The sequence below is a fragment of the Calonectris borealis genome, chromosome 5, assembly GCF_964195595.1.
Source record: "Calonectris borealis chromosome 5, bCalBor7.hap1.2, whole genome shotgun sequence".
Classification (NCBI taxonomy): Eukaryota; Metazoa; Chordata; class Aves; order Procellariiformes; family Procellariidae; genus Calonectris; species Calonectris borealis.
This window is the reverse complement of record NC_134316.1, coordinates 26590436-26609448: the sequence shown is the minus strand read 5'-3', so window position 1 is coordinate 26609448 and position 19013 is coordinate 26590436. Positions and strand designations below refer to the sequence as shown.

The 19013-nt window shown below is 44.4% G+C and overlaps 1 protein-coding gene across 5 annotated transcripts in view; it reads right to left on the bottom strand.

Moving 5' to 3' along the window:
- The window catches only part of NEK9 (NIMA related kinase 9), a 31691-nt gene that overhangs the window by 10420 nt on the left and 2258 nt on the right, over window positions 1–19013 (bottom strand). The window contains exons 1-11 of one of the 5 annotated variants that reach the window (XM_075151506.1): window positions 14741–15070; window positions 14273–14302; window positions 13347–13524; window positions 10247–10302; window positions 9295–9365; window positions 7307–7412; window positions 4558–4689; window positions 3496–3606; window positions 2835–2899; window positions 1836–1886; window positions 551–743 (exon numbers count right to left, since the gene is read on the bottom strand). In XM_075151506.1, the coding sequence (XP_075007607.1) occupies window positions 551–743; window positions 1836–1886; window positions 2835–2899; window positions 3496–3606; window positions 4558–4689; window positions 7307–7412; window positions 9295–9365; window positions 10247–10302; window positions 13347–13524; window positions 14273–14302; window positions 14741–14929 (1182 nt within the window). In that variant the 5' untranslated portion in view covers window positions 14930–15070. Of the gene's footprint in view, window positions 1–550; window positions 744–1835; window positions 1887–2834; window positions 2900–3495; window positions 3607–4557; window positions 4690–7306; window positions 7413–9294; window positions 9366–10246; window positions 10303–13346; window positions 13525–14053; window positions 14219–14272; window positions 14303–14740; window positions 15071–17943; window positions 18104–19013 lie in introns of those variants that run through there. The other 4 variants (XM_075151508.1, XM_075151510.1, XM_075151507.1 and 1 more) reach the window with 4 other exon arrangements.

Below are 19013 nucleotides of genomic sequence, written 5' to 3'. Positions count from 1 at the left end.
ATTCAATTGTTTTAAATGCATTATATGCCAACATTTTTTTTATTCACTTTAAACTATTATAGAATTTCCACTGATCATAAAAAGCAAAGTGTTTAGTATAAGACATCTCTGGTTTCATCCACAAGTTGCCTCACAGATGACATCTGTGTTACAACGAGGTCACTCATCCCACCCATTCTGATCTCGGAAAACCTTCCTCAAAAATACACAAGCCAAAAGAGCATCACAAAGCCTCCAGTGCATTTCTAGTAATCAGGAAGGGGAGGAAGAGATGTTTGACTCAGTGTCTGGGCCTACAAGTCCACCACCTACGATCCCCAAGTGCACAGCAAGTCTCCAATACACTTCCTGTCATGATGGAAATTTCTCTCAAAAACACACTTGTCTTGGGAGACTTGGATCAGCCCTGAAGCAGATGGCCTCAGAGTGTCCCCTGCAATCAGATTTCTCCTTTTACAAGCTGCTTGCCCATCTAATTCTACCAGGTCAGCAGCGGATCTGGACTCTCCTCTCCCACCCTTACCCCCTTCCTGCAGCTTCTCTCACTTACCACCCAGGTGTAGAGCTCCTTCTCCACTGTCACCACAGCAAAGTGAGTATTACCAGCACACACCTGACGTGCACTGCAGCCACTTTTGATGGCATCCAGCTTCTGGGGGGTGGACTTCCCGCCCCCCCAAACATACACCTCACTAGTGCGCGAAGTCACCACTGCAATGGGAGCCTCATTCATGGTACTTGACCTGCACAAGACCCCCCCCAAAACACACATGCTTTTAATAATGAGTTTGCGTTTGCTGTCATCACTCATTTTCCTACTGTTGTCTGTCAGTTTCCCCTTCACAACCATTCATGGTTTTTATTTTCACAAACTGTTCTCTTTGTTGAGTGGTTGTGAGGCCTCAACTGCCATAGAGAGACTCAGGATCAAACCTGTCTCAGAGCAGCAGAGAAAGTAGCCTCCAGCAAGCATTTAAAAAAGCCTACAATCAAATTTTATGTAATTTAAAAAGATCAGGCTTTCACTGAATGGCCATGGAGCTGTTCTCGTTTGTGAAAAATGAAAGCCTTACAAATGGTCATGAAAACTTGCTTAAATTACAGAAGCATCCAAAAGCTTCTAACCTCCCTCTCTCCTCTTTATTTAAATTACAGGCTTCCGTCTCAGGGCAAAAATATAACTCTTCGATGCAGGTAAGAATCAATTCACAAGCAGATTGCAAAATGGAAGTTGTAATCAAAGCAAACTATGAGCAACCCATGAACTATAACAACTTCACATAAAGTGCTCAGATAGTACTTCCAAGTTTATGAGGAAAAAAAGGTCAAATTCGATACGACAAATCAACAGAAAAACAGCTACACATGTCATGGAAGCTATCTGCTTCACAGAGCAACCCTGCTCACAGGCTTGTTGGGGACTGTGGAGAACCTCTGCATATATCCAGTTTTAGGAAAGATATTTATATTCATTTAATGTTCAACATTCAGACAGTCATATTCTTGCTGCTCAAGGGAATCTGTGTGAAAGGAGAGATCTACATTACATCCTCAGATATGTAGGCTGTAAAGACTAAATCCTCAGAAGGACAGATTAGAGCTATATAGGACCTGCTGAGGTACGGCTCCAGCCATACATGTAGGCAGGATATAAAAGACAGAGTAAAACATGAGACAATAACCATGTAACAACTATGTCAAATTCCCAGCATTTAAGAATCTTCTAAACTACACTATTCCATTAAGGTTGTCACAGACTAATGCTCTCAGCAAAGTTCCTCTCTGGGGAGCTGTTCTCTCCAGACCTCCTTTCAAACACATGCCCAAATAATTACCTTGGTCGCTTATTTGGCCCATTAAGCAGTGTGACTTTCTCTTCCATCTCCCTGCCAAAGGAGAAAAAGCATTTTAGGAAACAGTAACATCGCCCAATGCAATTTACTGACAAGCAGCACACACAGACTGCTTTCCTTTCCAATAAAATGCGGCTCCCTCTTGGAGGAAATGTGGCAGCTGTTTACCAGCTCACAGCAATACACAGTAAGTAGGGCAGAATTAATGTACCATATAGCTAACAAACTTCCAGGAGAGCTGAGGACAACAAACTACATATATACCAGAATGTGGCCAATCAATACCTATATTGCACAAGAATGACCTTAAATGGCTAAATATTATCAGAATTTGGGCTTTTACCAGTGCATACAGCAAGACAAAATGCAAACTTTGCTGACCACCAAATAAAATAATCTTAGTATAAAGGACTAAGTCTGCTGTCCCCGAACCAGCCAATGTGGGATCCAAACAGTCCAGAATTGTGTTCCACCTTTCATAAAAAGACAGTGTGTGCAGGCTTATGGCCAAACTAAGCTAAAATGGCCACTTCCAATGCAACTCTCTCCAGAAGAGGAAGGCAACAAAGGGAGAAAGCGAGGGTCGCTATATTGCACGATATGTATATTTTGAAAGGCCTTTTCCTTTCAAGGGAAGGAGGATCTCTATGACCTTTGTTCAGAGAGACTGAAGAGCGGGAACCAGCATTCCTCAAAGGAGCCTCAGAAAAGGATGCCTCAAGGCTCTCAATACAACAGCTTCTAAGACAAAGGATGCAGAGACCTTTCTCACCACACCCATGCACCAAAAGACATAGGGATTGATCAGAAGACAGCAAGAATGCCCTTCTAAAGGGGATGAAGCGTACTTCAACAACTGCCTCATGTCAGGCCAAATTAACTTAAGGACTTTGCTACAAAAGCATAAACGCCACTAGTCTGCACAAACCCTCCTGTCCTCCCCAACACCTGTCCAGGTTTCAGGCAAGACCATCTGATTACCTCCTGCGTTTGCTGAGAAGGGGCTGTTCAAGCAATTCATCTGCAGTGGGTCTCTTCTCTGGATCCTGCAAGAAGTGAGCAACAAGTCATTCTCTGAGAAATGCTCATCATCTACAACAAAATCTTGGTCCAGAAGACCTCATTCAAGCCTGCATGGACCTCCTACCCCGAATCCCTTCAGAAGGGAAATTAATTAATTCAAATATTTGGAATGAATAGGGATAAATGCCAGGAATGTGCAGGAGGGACTTCCATGCCCTGAAGGTATCAATACTATGTTTGCTTTCAAGAAATTAATTCCCTACAGAAAGCCAGAGTCAAGGTCAGAAAGCCAGAACCTTAAGAGACTGTACTGAGACGATGCTCCCACCTCAGCAGCACTGCATTAGAAAATAATTGCTTCTGCCAGCCCATTAAATAATTGTTGCCAGAGTAAACCCAGCACCCCTCCAGAGCCTGCAGGACTGAATGGCAACTTGAGACAATGCTTTCAGAGGACTGGAGGATGCCCAGCCTTAGTGATGCCTCAGGCCTCACAGAAATTACCCTGCATCAACAGCCCTCATGCTGAAACAGGCATGTCATTCCCCCTCATCCCTGAATTCCATGGCTTAGGCAGCTGGGAAGGGGTGTCTGAAAATTAAACAAGTATTTCGCCAACCTGATCAAGGCAGGAATTCACCATCTGGATCAGCTCCCGGGAGTAGACAGTGGAATCAACCTCCATGGCACGATTTCCCTGTACAATCTTCACGCAAAGGTTCAGGGGATTCTAGGAAGAAATCAGAAACCATCTGTAAGGGAACCGAACCGGACAATGTGTCCAATGGAGAGAGATGCTACAGGTCACCATTATTTTGTTCCTCCTTCTCTGATCAGGACACATCCTTCTTCTTCCCTGCCTAGTAGGTTCTCCAGAAATCTAATAATTATTCCTGCAGAAATGGTACCTCTGATAGCTAGGACCTGGTAGCAACATCCAGCTTTTCATCAAATTCCCTAACAGTGGAGGGAAGATAGGTTCCTCTCTGCATGGAATCTCCTATGCAGCATATTGCCATTGAAACACTGCAGAGCAGTGAAGTTACTGGGGACTCGGTAGCCGTGATGAGAGGAAGTCAGGAAAGGATGGTATTTTCACATTGGCTCTATAAGGGTTACAAAATCTTGCACCGTGGCAGCTAGCGGCTTTTCCCATCTCATGGCACAAGCTGGCAAATCACATACGCCAGCCAGCAACGCTCCCTTTCACCCTCTCCACACGAGCTTGACCACACCTCTCTTGCACCCAAACTTTGAGAAAGGATTAAATCCTATGAAATCTGAAGGCTGGAACTTTTTGCTACAGAATGCTGCACAGAAAATTCACAGCCAGTAATGCTGGAAAAAACCAAAAAGACTACACAATCACAAACTTCCTCCTTGCAGAGAAAAGGATGTTTCATTCACAACCATGATACAAATTAGCACAGCTTGTATTCTGCGTCTGGTAAACCCAGGGTGGGTTTGCAAAAGCCAGAGAGGCACCTGCAGTGCAGGGTAGGGGAAATCATGCAGACATTTTCTCTGGCTATAGTTGGCACTCCCAGGCCACTGTTTTCTTAATCAGCAGATTTAAACAACAACAAAAGAAAAACGTGAGTTAAGAAAGCTAAGAGCCAAGTGTGAATCTCAGGGTGATAAAAAATAAGGTTACTCAGTCCATTCTGGTTTGCAGACTTACAGTGGCATCAAAGGTCCTCTTCAGTGTAAGCAGCTCAAAGATGACACAGCCCACAGCCCAAATATCTGATTTGAAGTTGTACTTCACACCCTGGCAGAGTTCTGGGGACATGTAATATGGAGTTCCCACCAGCTAGGAAAAATAACATTTAAAAATCAGAAATGATCCAGCAGCCTTCAATTCAGGAGCTCTGCATCCATCATGTTCACACAGGCCCATGAGCATCAGAGCTAGACACAGCTCTGACACAACACCGAAGTGACACAGATGACACACCCCACGAACGTGCTGGAGGGATGGGAACAACAAGAACGTTTCTTCCCTTCTCGTCCACAAGAGAGGGTGTTTCTCAGAAGATCCTGTGTTTCTCAGAAGATCCTATAGACACCACTCTGCTCAGATCCTGATGTGGTACACACTTCTCAATAAAGTAGTAGTCATGAGAATGCAGCAAGGACTGGCCCCTCTCTTGAATATACTACATTTAGAGGTAATCAGGGGCTTATGTACTGACCAGGCAAACGGAAACCTTCATAAGAGGTTGAGGGAAAAGGGATCTAGCAAAGCTTCCAAGCACAAATGCCAGCCCATGGCTATGGAGCCACTCTGTCTGATCACAAGATACCGCCAGGACAAAGGGTACTCTGTCTCCAATGAAAGAAGGGTGACTTTGGGTCAGTAAGTAGAAAGCTGGCATGAGTCCCACCTGAAAGGCTTTCACCTCAGAAGCGGGCTTTCCTGAACAATTGGTTTAAAACAAACACCCCCCACCACACACAAAATCCCAAACCCCAGCATTTAAATACAGAAGCCCTCCCAGATACAACAGAAATAGTGGCATAGCTCAAAGTCACAACAAGGAGACACAGAAGAAACATGATAAAAGGTGTAAGAATGAAGCTTCCAGATGAATGGAGCTCATTCTCTAGCAAGGAACTAGACAGCGAAATAAAATGAAAAAGAATTTAGAAGAAGGGGAAATATTAATAGTTGCCCTCTTTTCAACTCTCTCAGCAAAGCTCCAAGGACTACAAAGCTTGCCTTTCGTTAGGCTCTGCTAGTATACTAGATACCTAACGGGCACATTCAGAATCTGCCACCTCCCTTCCATTTCCCATTACAGAACGTGACAGCTACAGAGCTACGTGAGTCCTAGCCACGGGAAAGTTTAGAAGCCCACCTAGTTCGAGTATCATATGGAGAACTAGGACACTGCACCTAAACCCTTTTTAAGTAAGCTTTCTGTAAGAAAGACACAGATGTGTTTTCTATACCTTCTTTGGTAAAAGGAAGAAAGAATGATAAATTAAGAAATCAGCATTTAGTAAGCAAGACGTAAACATTTCACAAAATCATAATTTGACTGTTACAATTACAAATACTGACAATAACATGTTTTGCACTTATTTCACAAAAAATGACTTCCAGACCGCCACTGGTCATTAGATCAAAAATTGAGCAACCAGCCCAGAGCACAGCCAGCATATACAGAATGAAATACGGTTGAAGGTACGTAGTTCAAAATTTGTCAGAAGTGAAAAAGGAAAAAAAAAAGCTCGCAGGTGTAGATGAACACACGGAACACGGGCAAAAACAAACCTGGAAATTCATAGCACAGACTGCACTTTCTCTGAAAGCCAGAAGGCCGTGAAAATTGTGATGAAACTGAAGTGGTTTTGCTGCAGCCCAGCTTAGCGAGGGCTTTATGTAGTAGCCTTCAGTTCGCACTTACTGTGCAACTGCACAATAGCGCTCATGTTCTGGAATGAGGTTGGCAAGTATTTAACTACATCCTAACAGAACACCGACAGCTTGCATTAAATCTAATAATACGGCCTGGTAAGGGGAAGCGCAAGCTGGCTTGCACCCCAAACTATGATAAAGGCCTTTAGCAGATAGGAGCTCCAGACACTGTCTCTCTTTCCAAGCCTAGTGCTCACCACAGACATTAATGGAGCTGGGAAATCTAAGCTGAGCCTTTCAGGTGCCTGCAATACAGCTTACCCTGTGTTGTAACTCTGGCTGTGAATCTGCTTTCTGGGAGGGTCTGGAACAAAGCCAACCTTGACAGCCTTCTGGTAGAATTACTCTCTCCCACAAAGCTTTGCCCCCCTCCAAGAGCATTACCAATATACCATACACCTGGTTACCATAAGAAGCACAAGTGCCTTTCTTGCTTCGTAATTCAGTTCAGAGCCTGAGTATTAAAGAGATAGGAGACCGGTGCAGTGTCAGGCAAGCACATCCAAGCTATCTCAGATCCAGCTGAGGCAAAATGCCCCTGTTAGTACAGCAGCATGACCAAATTAATTTAACTTGCTAAGCTGGACATAACTAGCCCAGAGGGAGAGCGCTGTACTGATGTGACTATACTGCTGTCTCTGTACCTTCGCACAGTACTGCCTTCGTGTTTCACCTTTGGAAGTACCATGCCGAGGTACCATGGAAAGAAGAACAGTGTTCTCTAGCACAGCTATACTGGCTCTGGCACAATTCCATGCCCACAGTGGCACTTATCTTTAGTCTACTGCTGCTTTGCAGAGAGACAGACCTCCAAAACGTAACTGCCACACACCAGTAAACATGCCAACGTTAGTGAGATAACATGGAGGGAAGTTGAGGGGAGAGGGAAAGGAAAAGCACAGAAAACAAGCAGCAAGAATGTACAGCATCCCTGGTCTTCTGCAAGGCATGCAGAGATGAAAGAAAAACACACCTCAGTTTGCACACAAAGGTGGCAGATACTCACAGTCTCAGCCATAGAGTACTCAGAATTCAGCTTCTTTGCCAACCCATAGTCTCCCAATTTAATCAGGTTTGCCTTGGTTAGAAAGATATTTAATGTCTTTATATCTCTGAAAGGAGAAAAAGAAATGCAGACACTCAGATATATTTCCAGAGTTCACAGTTTTCCACACACTACTATACCTCCCTCCAAAATGAGGTACTTGCTACTCTGCCAGCACTCTCTCACACACACACAGAGCTCTCCAAAGGCAATTTAATCCCAAGTACTGGTGTAGTAACTGCAGTTATCCATGTTTTATCACATCCCCACACAAACACAACACAGTCTAAAAAGCTCAGGCTCCAGACACCTACGTAAAGGCCACAGATCAAAGATAGTTCTTTTCCCCCTCTCAGTCTCTTCTCGTATGAAGGTCATTGAGCAGGTCTTATTTTCCCTGGTTTTATAAATAGACCCAAGCCAGGAGTCGCTGAGCTCGCTAAAAACATGAATGCATGCATGAATATGTATGTATGCAAACATAAACACACACACAGAGGGTGTGAAACCTATACCACTCTAGAACTTAAGCATAACATCCCTCTACCTTATGCCTCAAGAACAACTCTTTACAACATGACGTACTATGCCCAGAAGATCAAAAGGCTGATGGTCACAAAAATGCTGAATTCCGAAACTCATTGAAAACACTTTCTCCCAGACAGAATAATTTATACGTAGTTTCACAGATCAATATAAGAGGCTGTAAATACAGAGAGGAAGCCCCCGCAGTATGATATGCTTCCCATGGCCAATACTTCATAACACCCCCTTTTCCTAACGTACCATCAACAACTTCCCAGTGTAGATCAGGACAACATCAAGTAAAGCAGCACTTTGCATTCATCCACTTGGGGCATCGCAAAGTCCTGGGTCACTCTGACAATGTCTGCAGCAGAAGGAAATCACTGCAAACATTTAAATAACTGTTCAATTCATTATTCTGGAAGGATTTGGGGCCACACATGTTCCTAGACTATGAACCCTGCTGCGAAGATGGGCAACAGAGGTGGTAAGCAGGAAATCACTGAAAAGCAGGGCAGACATGACATCTGCTTTAGGTCAAAAACTTAGGCACTACTTTGTTGAGTGTGGGGTACCAATCCTTCATTAGCAAGGCTTGCCAATTACTGAAGATTTAGAATGGCAGCAACCAGGATGCTATCCCACACAAAACATCCTCATACAGCTATGCTCATTAGAGAAGGGTATTGTGCAGCACACGATCCAACTATGCTGTCTACGTGTGCTGTACTCCCCAGAACATCACAGCCTCCTTGAAGCACACACAAGCCACGAAATTTACCTCTCCCAAACAGAAAAGGGCAACAGAAAAAGGTAATTAGCTACTCGTTAAAATCTCAGAATCAATGTCAAAATTGCCACTACCAGCTAACAAGCTACATTACTTCCTTAAAAACAGGCCGAAGAAATGAGATTCAGTCAAATGCAGGACAAGTCTTCGCACGGGTTGTATTACAGCTATGCACCAATGCAAAGTCTTTATCACTGTTAGTCTCCAGAAATTACAGAAGGATGTATATGTTGGTTTGAAGCTATTCATTGTGGAGCGGGTAGGAAGTACCTCTGGCCTGTGGTAACTGCTCTTCCTACCCGCTTCAGCAAACATCATTTATGTGCTATGGCAATAAAGGGCCAGTTTACTTCCTTCCTACGTGGATTAACTCTTTGTTCACAAAGCTGCAGTATCAAAGACAGCAATTCCATTTTCATACACAAAATTTCTTGCACATTTATCACAAGATGGTTTCTAGCCCAATAAAAATCCTTTACGGAAGTGATACTTAAAATCTAGGCAGTCCAGCTACACTTTGGAGGGAAGCTCAGTCCTTGCTTTAAATGCAGAAGCAAACGCTACTCAAAGGATTTCTGCACTCACATCCATGAACCGCGCTGGTTACCTTAGCTTTACCACATGCCACACTTACCTGTGAAGAATTCCTGCTCTATGAATGCAGCTCACAGCTGATGCAATTTGAAAGAGATACCAAACCACCACCTGCAAAGGTAGGAATAAAAGCCTTATGTGAGGCTCAAAAACAACCTCCCCAAAACCCCATATGTCCCTGTCACAAGGAGGCACAGCAAGAAGGCCTGACCGTACCATTTAGACGCTCTTTCAGGAGTATGAAAATTTAGAATTTCCTGTTTTGGAAATCTCTGAAAAGATATTCCAAAACGTAGATTGTTCATAGTGTCTGTCCTGACAAGCGTCACAGAATTCAATGAGTGAAAAAACTTAGGAATGATAGCTAATGACCACCTGGGAAAGATCTACAGTTGGGCACTCTGGAATATGAAGTGTGACCATTTAATATTCACCATGAGCAGGAAGGCCTTAAAAGTCATTATATAAGATAAATAAGTGTAAACATTAACCACCTCAGCATGAGGTGGAAGCAGACAGCAGAATATAAGTTTAAAAAAAAAGAAAGAAAAAGAAAGAAAAAGAAAAGAAAAGGAACAAGTCAAAAATCTGTGGTGAGACAGATTCAAGGTAATTACTCAGAAAAGAACGTACAAAATGGTTAAGAAGAGAGAGAAACTGAGTACCAACCAGGAAGAAACACAGAAAGAGGTTTTAAAGTTAAATGTTAGCCAAGATGATAAGGTGACCAAAATCAGTTGAGAGCTTTCTTTCATTATTCCTCCCTTGGAAGTTTATACTGCTTATAGTTAGTCAAAAAGGAAAATAAAGTTTCTGATAGTCCATAAATGCTTGCAGTATTCAACAGGACAGGAAGGATGTCAGTCCCCAGATACACACAGAAATTCCTCACCAGCACTACAGAAAAAATGTTGTTTAAATGCTCAGATAATCAGACAGATCCCAATAACATTAGGCCAGCCCCACTGCTCCCTCAAAGCAGTCCAAATTACCTCTTCTTCAAATAACTTGTCTTTCTGCCGCAGAATCTTATCGTAGAGGTTCCCTCCTGTAATTATAAGTGAGTGAGAAAGATAGAGAGGTTCATCTTAGTTAATGGCAGCAGTTACTCTGCTCAGATACTGCTGGGAATACTCAAATCCCTGAAGAGATCTGGTGAATCACTACAGCTCTCCCTCAGCACTCTTCACTTAAACTGGTCAGGCACTCATAAAATTAAGTTCTTCTTCCATCTAAGAACTTCACTGGCATATCTAAGCTTAGGCAGAGATGATTCTTTTTTAACTCCACCATTTAATACTCTCTGAAAAGTGAATCAGTAAGATAGGCTAGCAGTCCCTACTTTTTTACCTGTAAGCGCTTCTTGGGATATGTAAACATTTATAACCTGTACACCAAATCACGTGAGATTGTCCTGCTCAGCGTTATATATAAATAAATAATACATTAAAAAAAAGAGAAAGAAAGCAATTATAAGTTCAGAGTAGTCCCTGAAACCACAAGTTACTGCCTTTCCCCACTTACTGCCCAGCTCTGACCTACCTCCCTCCTTCATCTGCCCTGCCAAATACACTGATGCAGAATTTACAAAGCGTGGACAACAGCAGCACCACCAACAGAAGCCTGAAAGCAGCAGGTTCTTCAGGGCACCTCGCAATTTCTAGACGGCAGACTGAAAATTAAGGAGAGCTAAAAGCAATGATGCTGAAGGCTGCAGGCAGTGAGACTCCCTGTCAGATTAGCATCCTACCAGTAAATCCCACATCTCTGATCACATCCTGCTGCTATTCCATTTCCCAATTATCATATATTATGTCCTAATAGTAACGGAACACCAGGCCCTTTCCCATTCCCACGGGTATGGTGCAAGACAGCTTTCTGCTGTATGATTTCCATGGGCCTGTCAAGTTGTAGATGCCCAAAGCAGGTCGCAATGGCTCCTTTGCCTCCTCGAGGGACTTATTTCAAACTTCCATGTTAGGAAGATTTTTCTGATATTCTAATTAAGATTCCCTTTGCTTAATTTCTTCTCATTCTGCCTTGCTATAACCTCTCAACATCTCTTTTTTCTGCCTTACGTTGACATTTGCAAATTATCTACAAATCACTCTTCACATTCACAATTTAACCAACGTATTCACTTCTGCCTCTTCTTATGAACCTCTTTCCTAGGGATTCAGACTGTGCAGGCTTTTAGTGAATTCTGTTCCTCATCTCTATTTTTTTGCCATCTTTTTTGCAGCTTTTCTGAACCAGAGAGCAGCATGACAGGTACTACATCACCAAAATCCTACACAAGGAGACAAATCAGTTCTTGACTCAGATAACCAATACCTCTCTGCACACATACTAAAAAGAAAAACAAATTACTTTCTTCTTTGTTTCATCTAATCACATCTAACCTTCTGACACTCTATTCTCGCTTCTACAAATGTATTTTATAGGATATTTCTTCCCAAATCTATTTCAGATGTATTCACTGATGTTATCCCATGATAAATCCAAGTCTTATGGTACCACAATATACATACAGAACTATAGGCAAATAAATCAATAACTTGGCTTCCTCCCCTGTAAAACGGGGACAATATTTGCTCAAATTTGAACGTCTTTCCTAGATCTCCAGAAGAGCCGTGCCAATTAAACAGTAAAAACTTTGGAATCTGAGGAGTGTCACATAGCGATTAGTCCAGCCTTACATTAAAAATTACTTACAAATTATCTTGGACTTGTACACTGTAAAAAAAGCCACAGAAAACTATTAAGACATTAGCAAAACTGATATCCATAAGTCTAAATGAGATTCCCTCCTTTTCATGTCCCTAGTTCTGTACCACTCAGACATATTCAGGCAACGCAGGCTATATAGTCATCTCCTGGTTATTGTCCCAAAGTAAAACAAACAGTTTGGAGACATTAACAAACATGTACAGACATCAGTACTACGCAGCTTCTCTCCATGCCCTCCAATGAATTTATAAGGGCCCCAAGCATACAGTCTTTTCAGGGCAGCTAAATAACTCACAGAGAGTACTCCTAAAATAAATAGTGCCTCAAAGAGCTAACATTCCCCTACTCTTGCACTGGACTCCACCCTGCATAAGAACAAAAAGCAGAGAAGCAAAACCAGCTTTGGCCAACCCGCCAACCAGGGTGTTTGACACTCTTCAGAAATACTTGGCACAACTCTGTTGTCCTCCTCAGTCTGTCCAAGTGAAAGCAATCTAAGATGATAACAACACGATGATAGCCTTTTCCACCAAAAAAAGTTTCTGCTGATGAGCCAAGGCTTAACGTAACCCCCAAACACACACAGAATACCTAGCCAGGGGAGCTGTCCCACTCATCCAAATAGGAACCATACTGCAGTCCTAGGTAGCTATCCTTTTCCAGCAGTATTACCTATATATGACCTCCTCTTCCAGCTAAGAGCAGCTGCAGCTCAGACCCTCCTATCAAATCCTTCTATGTCTCCATTCCAGCTGGGACTGTTTCCCCTGCAAACTCCAAACAATATAATCTGATCTACTCTTGGATGGAATTTTAAAGTTTTCTCTGCCACCAGAAGGACCAGATTTTTTTTTTTAAATAGTAAACGTAGAAGCTGATAGCACAAGGCAGGAAAAAGTCCTGACTGCAGCGTGCCAGTAAATTTTTAAGCTTTGATTTATAATTGCGAAATGGAGGGGACTATTTAGTAATGCTACTGAAAAAAAGCCCCACTCTGTACTGGCAGAGATTCCCGAATATCCTCATGGTCTTTTCCCACTGTCCTAAAAACACAGCAAGGTGCATTAGAAGCATACGTTACCGATAACCCACTTCTTCCACTGCACCAGCTACTCAGAAGACTCCAGAAATCATCTACTGCCTGAACTGCCTGCACTAACTACTGGGCTTCTTTCTTTGGAACCTAGGACACAAATCAATCAGAAGGATTCTCCATCTCTTCTTCAGGAGCTACGCAGCAGAATTCACCTCCACTCCTCCACGGCCCAGAGGACACCCCAGGAATACTCCCTGCAGGTTCTGCAGGAGGGTGACTCAGCAACGTGGCAGCTGCCTGTTTGTAAGTGGGAGTAGGGATCTCACCATTACAGTACTCCAGCTCAATCAGCAGTGTGGTGTTATCCATGAAGTGATTGTAGTACGCGATGATGTTCTCATGCTGCAACAGGGCAAGGATAACGATTTCGTTCAAAGCATCACGACGCTCCTTTTCTGAAAGCCGGGTCAGGTCCACCTCCTTCCACACTACAAGTGAGTCATCCTGAAACACAAAAACATCTTTTAATTAAAAACACGCTACTATGAAGAGAACAGTATGTGCCTTTATAGCAGGAAATTAAAATTTCAGGAAAGGTATAAAGACTCTCCTGCCTCTTACAGATTTCAGACAAAGACTCTTCACAACAATAAGTTTTCAGGTTTTGTTTGTCACTAGGAATAGCGATGGCCTGAAGCCATCTTTCTAGCTGGCCAGCACTTGCTTTGGGGGAAAAAAAAAAACAACAACAAAAAGACATACTACAAGCTTTCCAGGGAAAGACACAGAGTTTGTTTTGTTTCAATAAAGACTAAACACACTCCGGTTCAATAAAGGGAGAACATTGTATTTTCAATCCCATAACTGTAGGATATTGTATGAAGCCATAAGCCATTACAAACACCCAGGTATTCCTTTGGAAAAAAAAAAAAAAAATCAAGGAAACGAGAACAATTTAGTTTGCCCTTGTAAGGCCCACCCATGTTGTCAGACACGCTATGAGTGATCTGTTAAGTGAACAGCGTTCACTTACAACTGTCCGAGCCATGACGCCTCAGGGTGGCCTTCCCCCAGAAAAAAACTGAAGAACTTCCCTCGGGAACCAAGTCAAGCCCTTTTCTTTGACAGCCACTAAAAAGCACAGCTACGATCGAACTGGATGGGATTAAACGACTTGGGAGCAACGGGAGGACTGGCTTTTCAGCCAGTTTCCCCCGATTATGCTGAAATGCTGATCACGCGAGAGAGTTACCTGTATGAGATGCCCCCATGTCCTCTGTGACTGGAATAAAACATAGAAAAATGAGGAATCTATTAGCATCAGAAGAGTCTCCACATCTCTCTACAACACTTTAGAGGGCCGAGAGACTGCTGGCACTCAAATGTGCCAAAACCCAAACCCTGTGCCCCTCGACACCGAGGGCTGAAGTCGTCGCTTTGCACCTAGGCTGTTCCCGCCGGGGGCTGTTGTCACGCAGGGGGCTGTCAGTCACGCCAGGGGGCAAGTCCCGCGGCGGCACTTCGGGCGCCGGGGCCTCCAAGCACCCAGCCTCCGGAAACCGCCCCGCTCGCCCTGACAGCGGCCCTCGGCCCTCCTCGGAGCAGCCCCCGGGGCCCCCTTTCGCGGGGGGGGAGGAGGAGGAGGAGGAGGAGGAGGAGAGGGACCCGTCTCCCGCTGCCCGGCGGGGGCCCGGCCCGCCCCGCCGCCGGGGCAGCCTACCTCGGTGCGGCGGTAGAGGGTGGCCTCGCCGAAGGCGCCGCGGCCCAGGGTGCGGATGGGGATGTAGTGCAGCTCCTCCTGCTCGCCGGGCAGGCTGCCGCCGCCGCGGGAGCCGCCCCTGCCCGAGGACTCGCTGCCGAAGTCGGAGCTGATGGAGTCGCAGTGCCGCTCGTACTCGCCCAGCGACATGGCGGCGGCGCGGCGCCGCTGCGGCCCGGCTCTCCCTCAGCGAGGCCCCGCGAGCCCGACGGGCTCCATGTTGGCTCCCGACGACGACCCGGAACCGCTTCCTGCCGCCGCCGCGGCGACCTCCGCGCTCCCGCCTCCCGCGGGGCCCGCGCCGCCGCCTGGGCCCGGCCTCGGCCCCGCCCGCCGCCTGCCCAGAGCCGGGTTCAAAGTGCGTTAAACCAGCGCTTTAAGCGATGGCACGCTTGGAGTTAAGCGCGGGCTGCCGAAGCCATCTTCCACCTCTGCCTCCGACCCGCTGCCTAATAAAACCGCAACGCTTGATGGAGAAGTTACTTCACTTCCCAAGAAGTCAAGAGTCGAAGGTTATTTTACTAAAAGGCTTTCAAATTATATTTCGGTAATAAAAATCTGCCTGAAGTAACCGATTGATATCAAAAAAGTCATTACTGTTTCTTATCGCACAGATGTTAACACTTGTTTTTGCTTAACTATACTACACATAACATACGTTATTGAAAAATAATTGCTACAAGGGAGGACACACCGATAAACACCACAGCTGTATCCCAAGCTCAGAGATCGGCTGGGCAGATGAGGGCACCTGCGGTGGATACACATTTCACACCACTAATAAAACATAGGGGTGTCGCTTACCGTGCTGCTCATCATTCATGACATTTCTCTCTAACCAAGATGAAATAGACGGAAAGTTTCATAAATAATATTTTAGATCTGGAGCTGCAATAACTTCTCTGTCATAAGGAAGTATTAGCAACCTTTATCTTAGGTAAGTGATTTATTTTCTTCGTAAATAATGCACACCATCATCATTTCAATATTTTGTTTTCCAAGTTCAGCAGTCACAACCACAGATGGGAAAGCAGAGTTGAACGAGGGGGAACATTCACTTCAGGACAGGTGATCCTACACTTACAGAAGATGTCAGGAGCTGAAGCACAAATCCCTAAAACCAGGTACAACAAAGCCTGATTAGCTTTTATCCCACTACCTTGGGAAGATGCTTTATTGCTCAGAGCATGAAACAACAAGCGGGGTTCCTTGCAATGTGGTGAGGGTAGAGAGCTGCTCAGCATTATACGCACCTGTTTTAAAAGTGAGTAATTTATCCAGCAAAGTTTATTTGCTGCGCATCGTAACTAATTCCATACAAAGATGTTGTCCTTCCAAGCAGCAAAGACAACATGTCAGTTTTAGAATAAAGGAGCTTGCAGGAACGCATGAAAAAGCTCAGACATGTCTGCTAAGGATCATTCACTCCCTCCACTGCAAGGGGAGTACCTGGCAAAATGTCATCTGGCAAATAATAATTAAAAAAAAAAAAATCTAGATGGCAAAATCTCACGGAAATGGGATTAAGGAATCTGGAGCAGTTGCAGAAAACCACAAGACTAATTGAAAAAGTCAATCTTCATTTTTCCAATTTGAAAAGTAGAGTTCTCTTGCCCATTATTATCTACAGTACCATAAAAATTCTTCCATAAAATGATCACAGTAGTAGCTACAATCAGGTTTAGCCACCCCCAAGCGCTGCCTTCACTATGCTTTAAAAAGCACAGCAGTAATTCTCACAGCAAGATGCCCCTAAGGGAAGTAGCAGCCGCTGCCCACTCAGGTTTATTGGAATATGACTGAAGAATATACACCCGACTTTACACTGAATTTTTTATTCAAGCATTTAAAGAAATCACACCACCTAGAGGCAATGTGCCATTTTGCCTTTTGCAAAATCACTACTGAAAGATGAATTTGGATAAGGGTAGGAACACTATCATTTCAACCAAATCATAGCAAGTATCAGCTTCAGTTCAAAGATCTCATTCATGGTTTTCAGAGTCAAGACAGTATATTGATTATGTTACTAACTCAAGGAAAGAGCAGCCCACACTGTGAAGGAAGAAATGACAAGGCATCTACATTAAGGTTAATTATAATTAAAAAGACAATACCATGAGATTCCAGTTACATATATATAGCAAATATCTTACACCTGGGGGAAGATTATCCAAACAAAGTGTATTCAGGGGGAAAATAAAAGACTGAGCAGCTGGTATGGGTGAGAAAACCCTAGAGGGTAAAGCTCTGCAGCAGATCAGACCAGAGCTGCAATGGGATATAGCTGGAAAACACAAGCGCACCCTCCCCTCTGCCTGCCTCACCTGTGTGGCAGCCGTAGGAACAGCATCCCCCATATAACCAAGAAAAACCAAGTGCAGTTTATGCAAAGACCACATAATGCAACTGATTTAAAAGCTCGGGGAAAAGGTACCTCAGGAATATCAGCTATGAAAGGAAATTAAGTGACAGGAAACCACGGAAGTGAGACTGAGCAATGTGAGCGTGGTTCTGTCATTGCCTTTTTTGAGTAACACGCCCCCAAAGGAAGTTATTCCACATGTACATTTTATTGCAAAAACTGGAATACAAGTCAGATGGGTCCTTCAGGACACAGCAGCTTTCTCCAAACATGAGCTAAACAAATCATCCTCATAGCAAAGGTCACTGGGACAGACACCTAGAGATCAAAGGTCCTCTGGCAGGCCGCGTCAGCAAGCTGGAAGTGCAGAAGCTAATGCATTTAGTTTAAGGTGATAAACCAAATGCACCTCTAGCAACAGAAGGAATAATCAGGCATCAATTACTGCCATTTTGCAGAAAGTTTAAGTCACTTTGGCTACAGCTGAAACAAAGCAACTCCTGGCTCCTTCCACTACAAAGCAAAACAGGCTTCCTACAAACACTGCTGAGCAAATACAAGTATTTTAATGCTGCAGCAAAAGCTTGGGCTCACCTGTTCCAGGTTTACAAAAAGGTCCAAGAAGTATCAACAGGCAGTTTTTCTAAATCCTCTGCTCCTTCCACCTTCCTCAGAGAAAGGCAGGCCTGCCAGAGCCACCACACCACCACCAGCAGTGGGTGGGGGGAGGAAGAACAGAACAAGCACAAGCCTGACAAATTTTTCAGGTGGAGAAGGGGCAGCAGACAAAACTACCAACCCTGAACTCCTGCAGTCTTCACCAGACCCAACTTTTTTCCTGCTGTGAAAGATGTATCCATTTCAGGTTTGTGCTCTTTCCTTCCCAACAAGCCACCTTCAACGTACGGGAAGTTCATTTCCCAGAGACTTCGTTCGCTAAGGGCAAGGCCATCAGGCATCTGAAAGACAAGTAGAGCGGCGGGACACAACTAAGATATGAGACAGATAGAAACACATCACATGAGCCCGCAGGGTTGAGGAGAGGTCACGCCACTTTCCCAAACCTCTGCTGCAGGACCCCCTGGAATGCACAGGCAGGAATCCCCTCATGATCTCCCCAACCAAGTTGCCAAACTAGTTTGAGTTGGAAGTCCCTGACCTGCCAGTTAGGAGACAACCCAGGCGTTGTACACTTGGGTTATTTCTCACCTGAGCAGCTTGTAAGAAATGAGAAACAGTGTGCAAAATGCTCATCCCCTTACGCGTGCACGCACACAGCAGCTGCAGCAGGCACTTTGTACAGGGTGCAGCCTACATTGGCATAGCAGGAGGAAGAATACGTGAAGATATACCTTACTTAGGAATGCTCACGCGCTGTGTTAAGTAGTGTGATAATTAAATCGTTAGTCACATTGACAAGTGGGTGGAAGAGGCTGGAAACGTCTGATGCAGTTTGCTACAGGCAATTACAGATTTACCAGCAATGCATCTGTCACACACAAAGATGGGCTCAGACCCAAGTATCTGCAACAGCTCAACTTTAGCCCATTTCCCAGAAGTAAAATGGAACGAAGACACCAGCTCTGCATCCGCAGTGCTGTAAAACAGCCCAGACCCACCGCCAACCTACCGCATGAGAACAGCTGTACAATTTCACATACTCAAATATTCATCCGGGCAAGAACCTGCAGAGGCTAATCCTTATCCAGAGATCAGGGAATTTCCCTTCTTGAAATTCTCCCTGATGATACCAACTAGTTATGTAGCACCTATGTGCCCCCAGTCCTGTTACATGGCATATCTCACTTGGCTACTGCATGACAAAAGGCTCCACAGGTCAGCAGTTCGGTAAATACCTAACCACTCTCT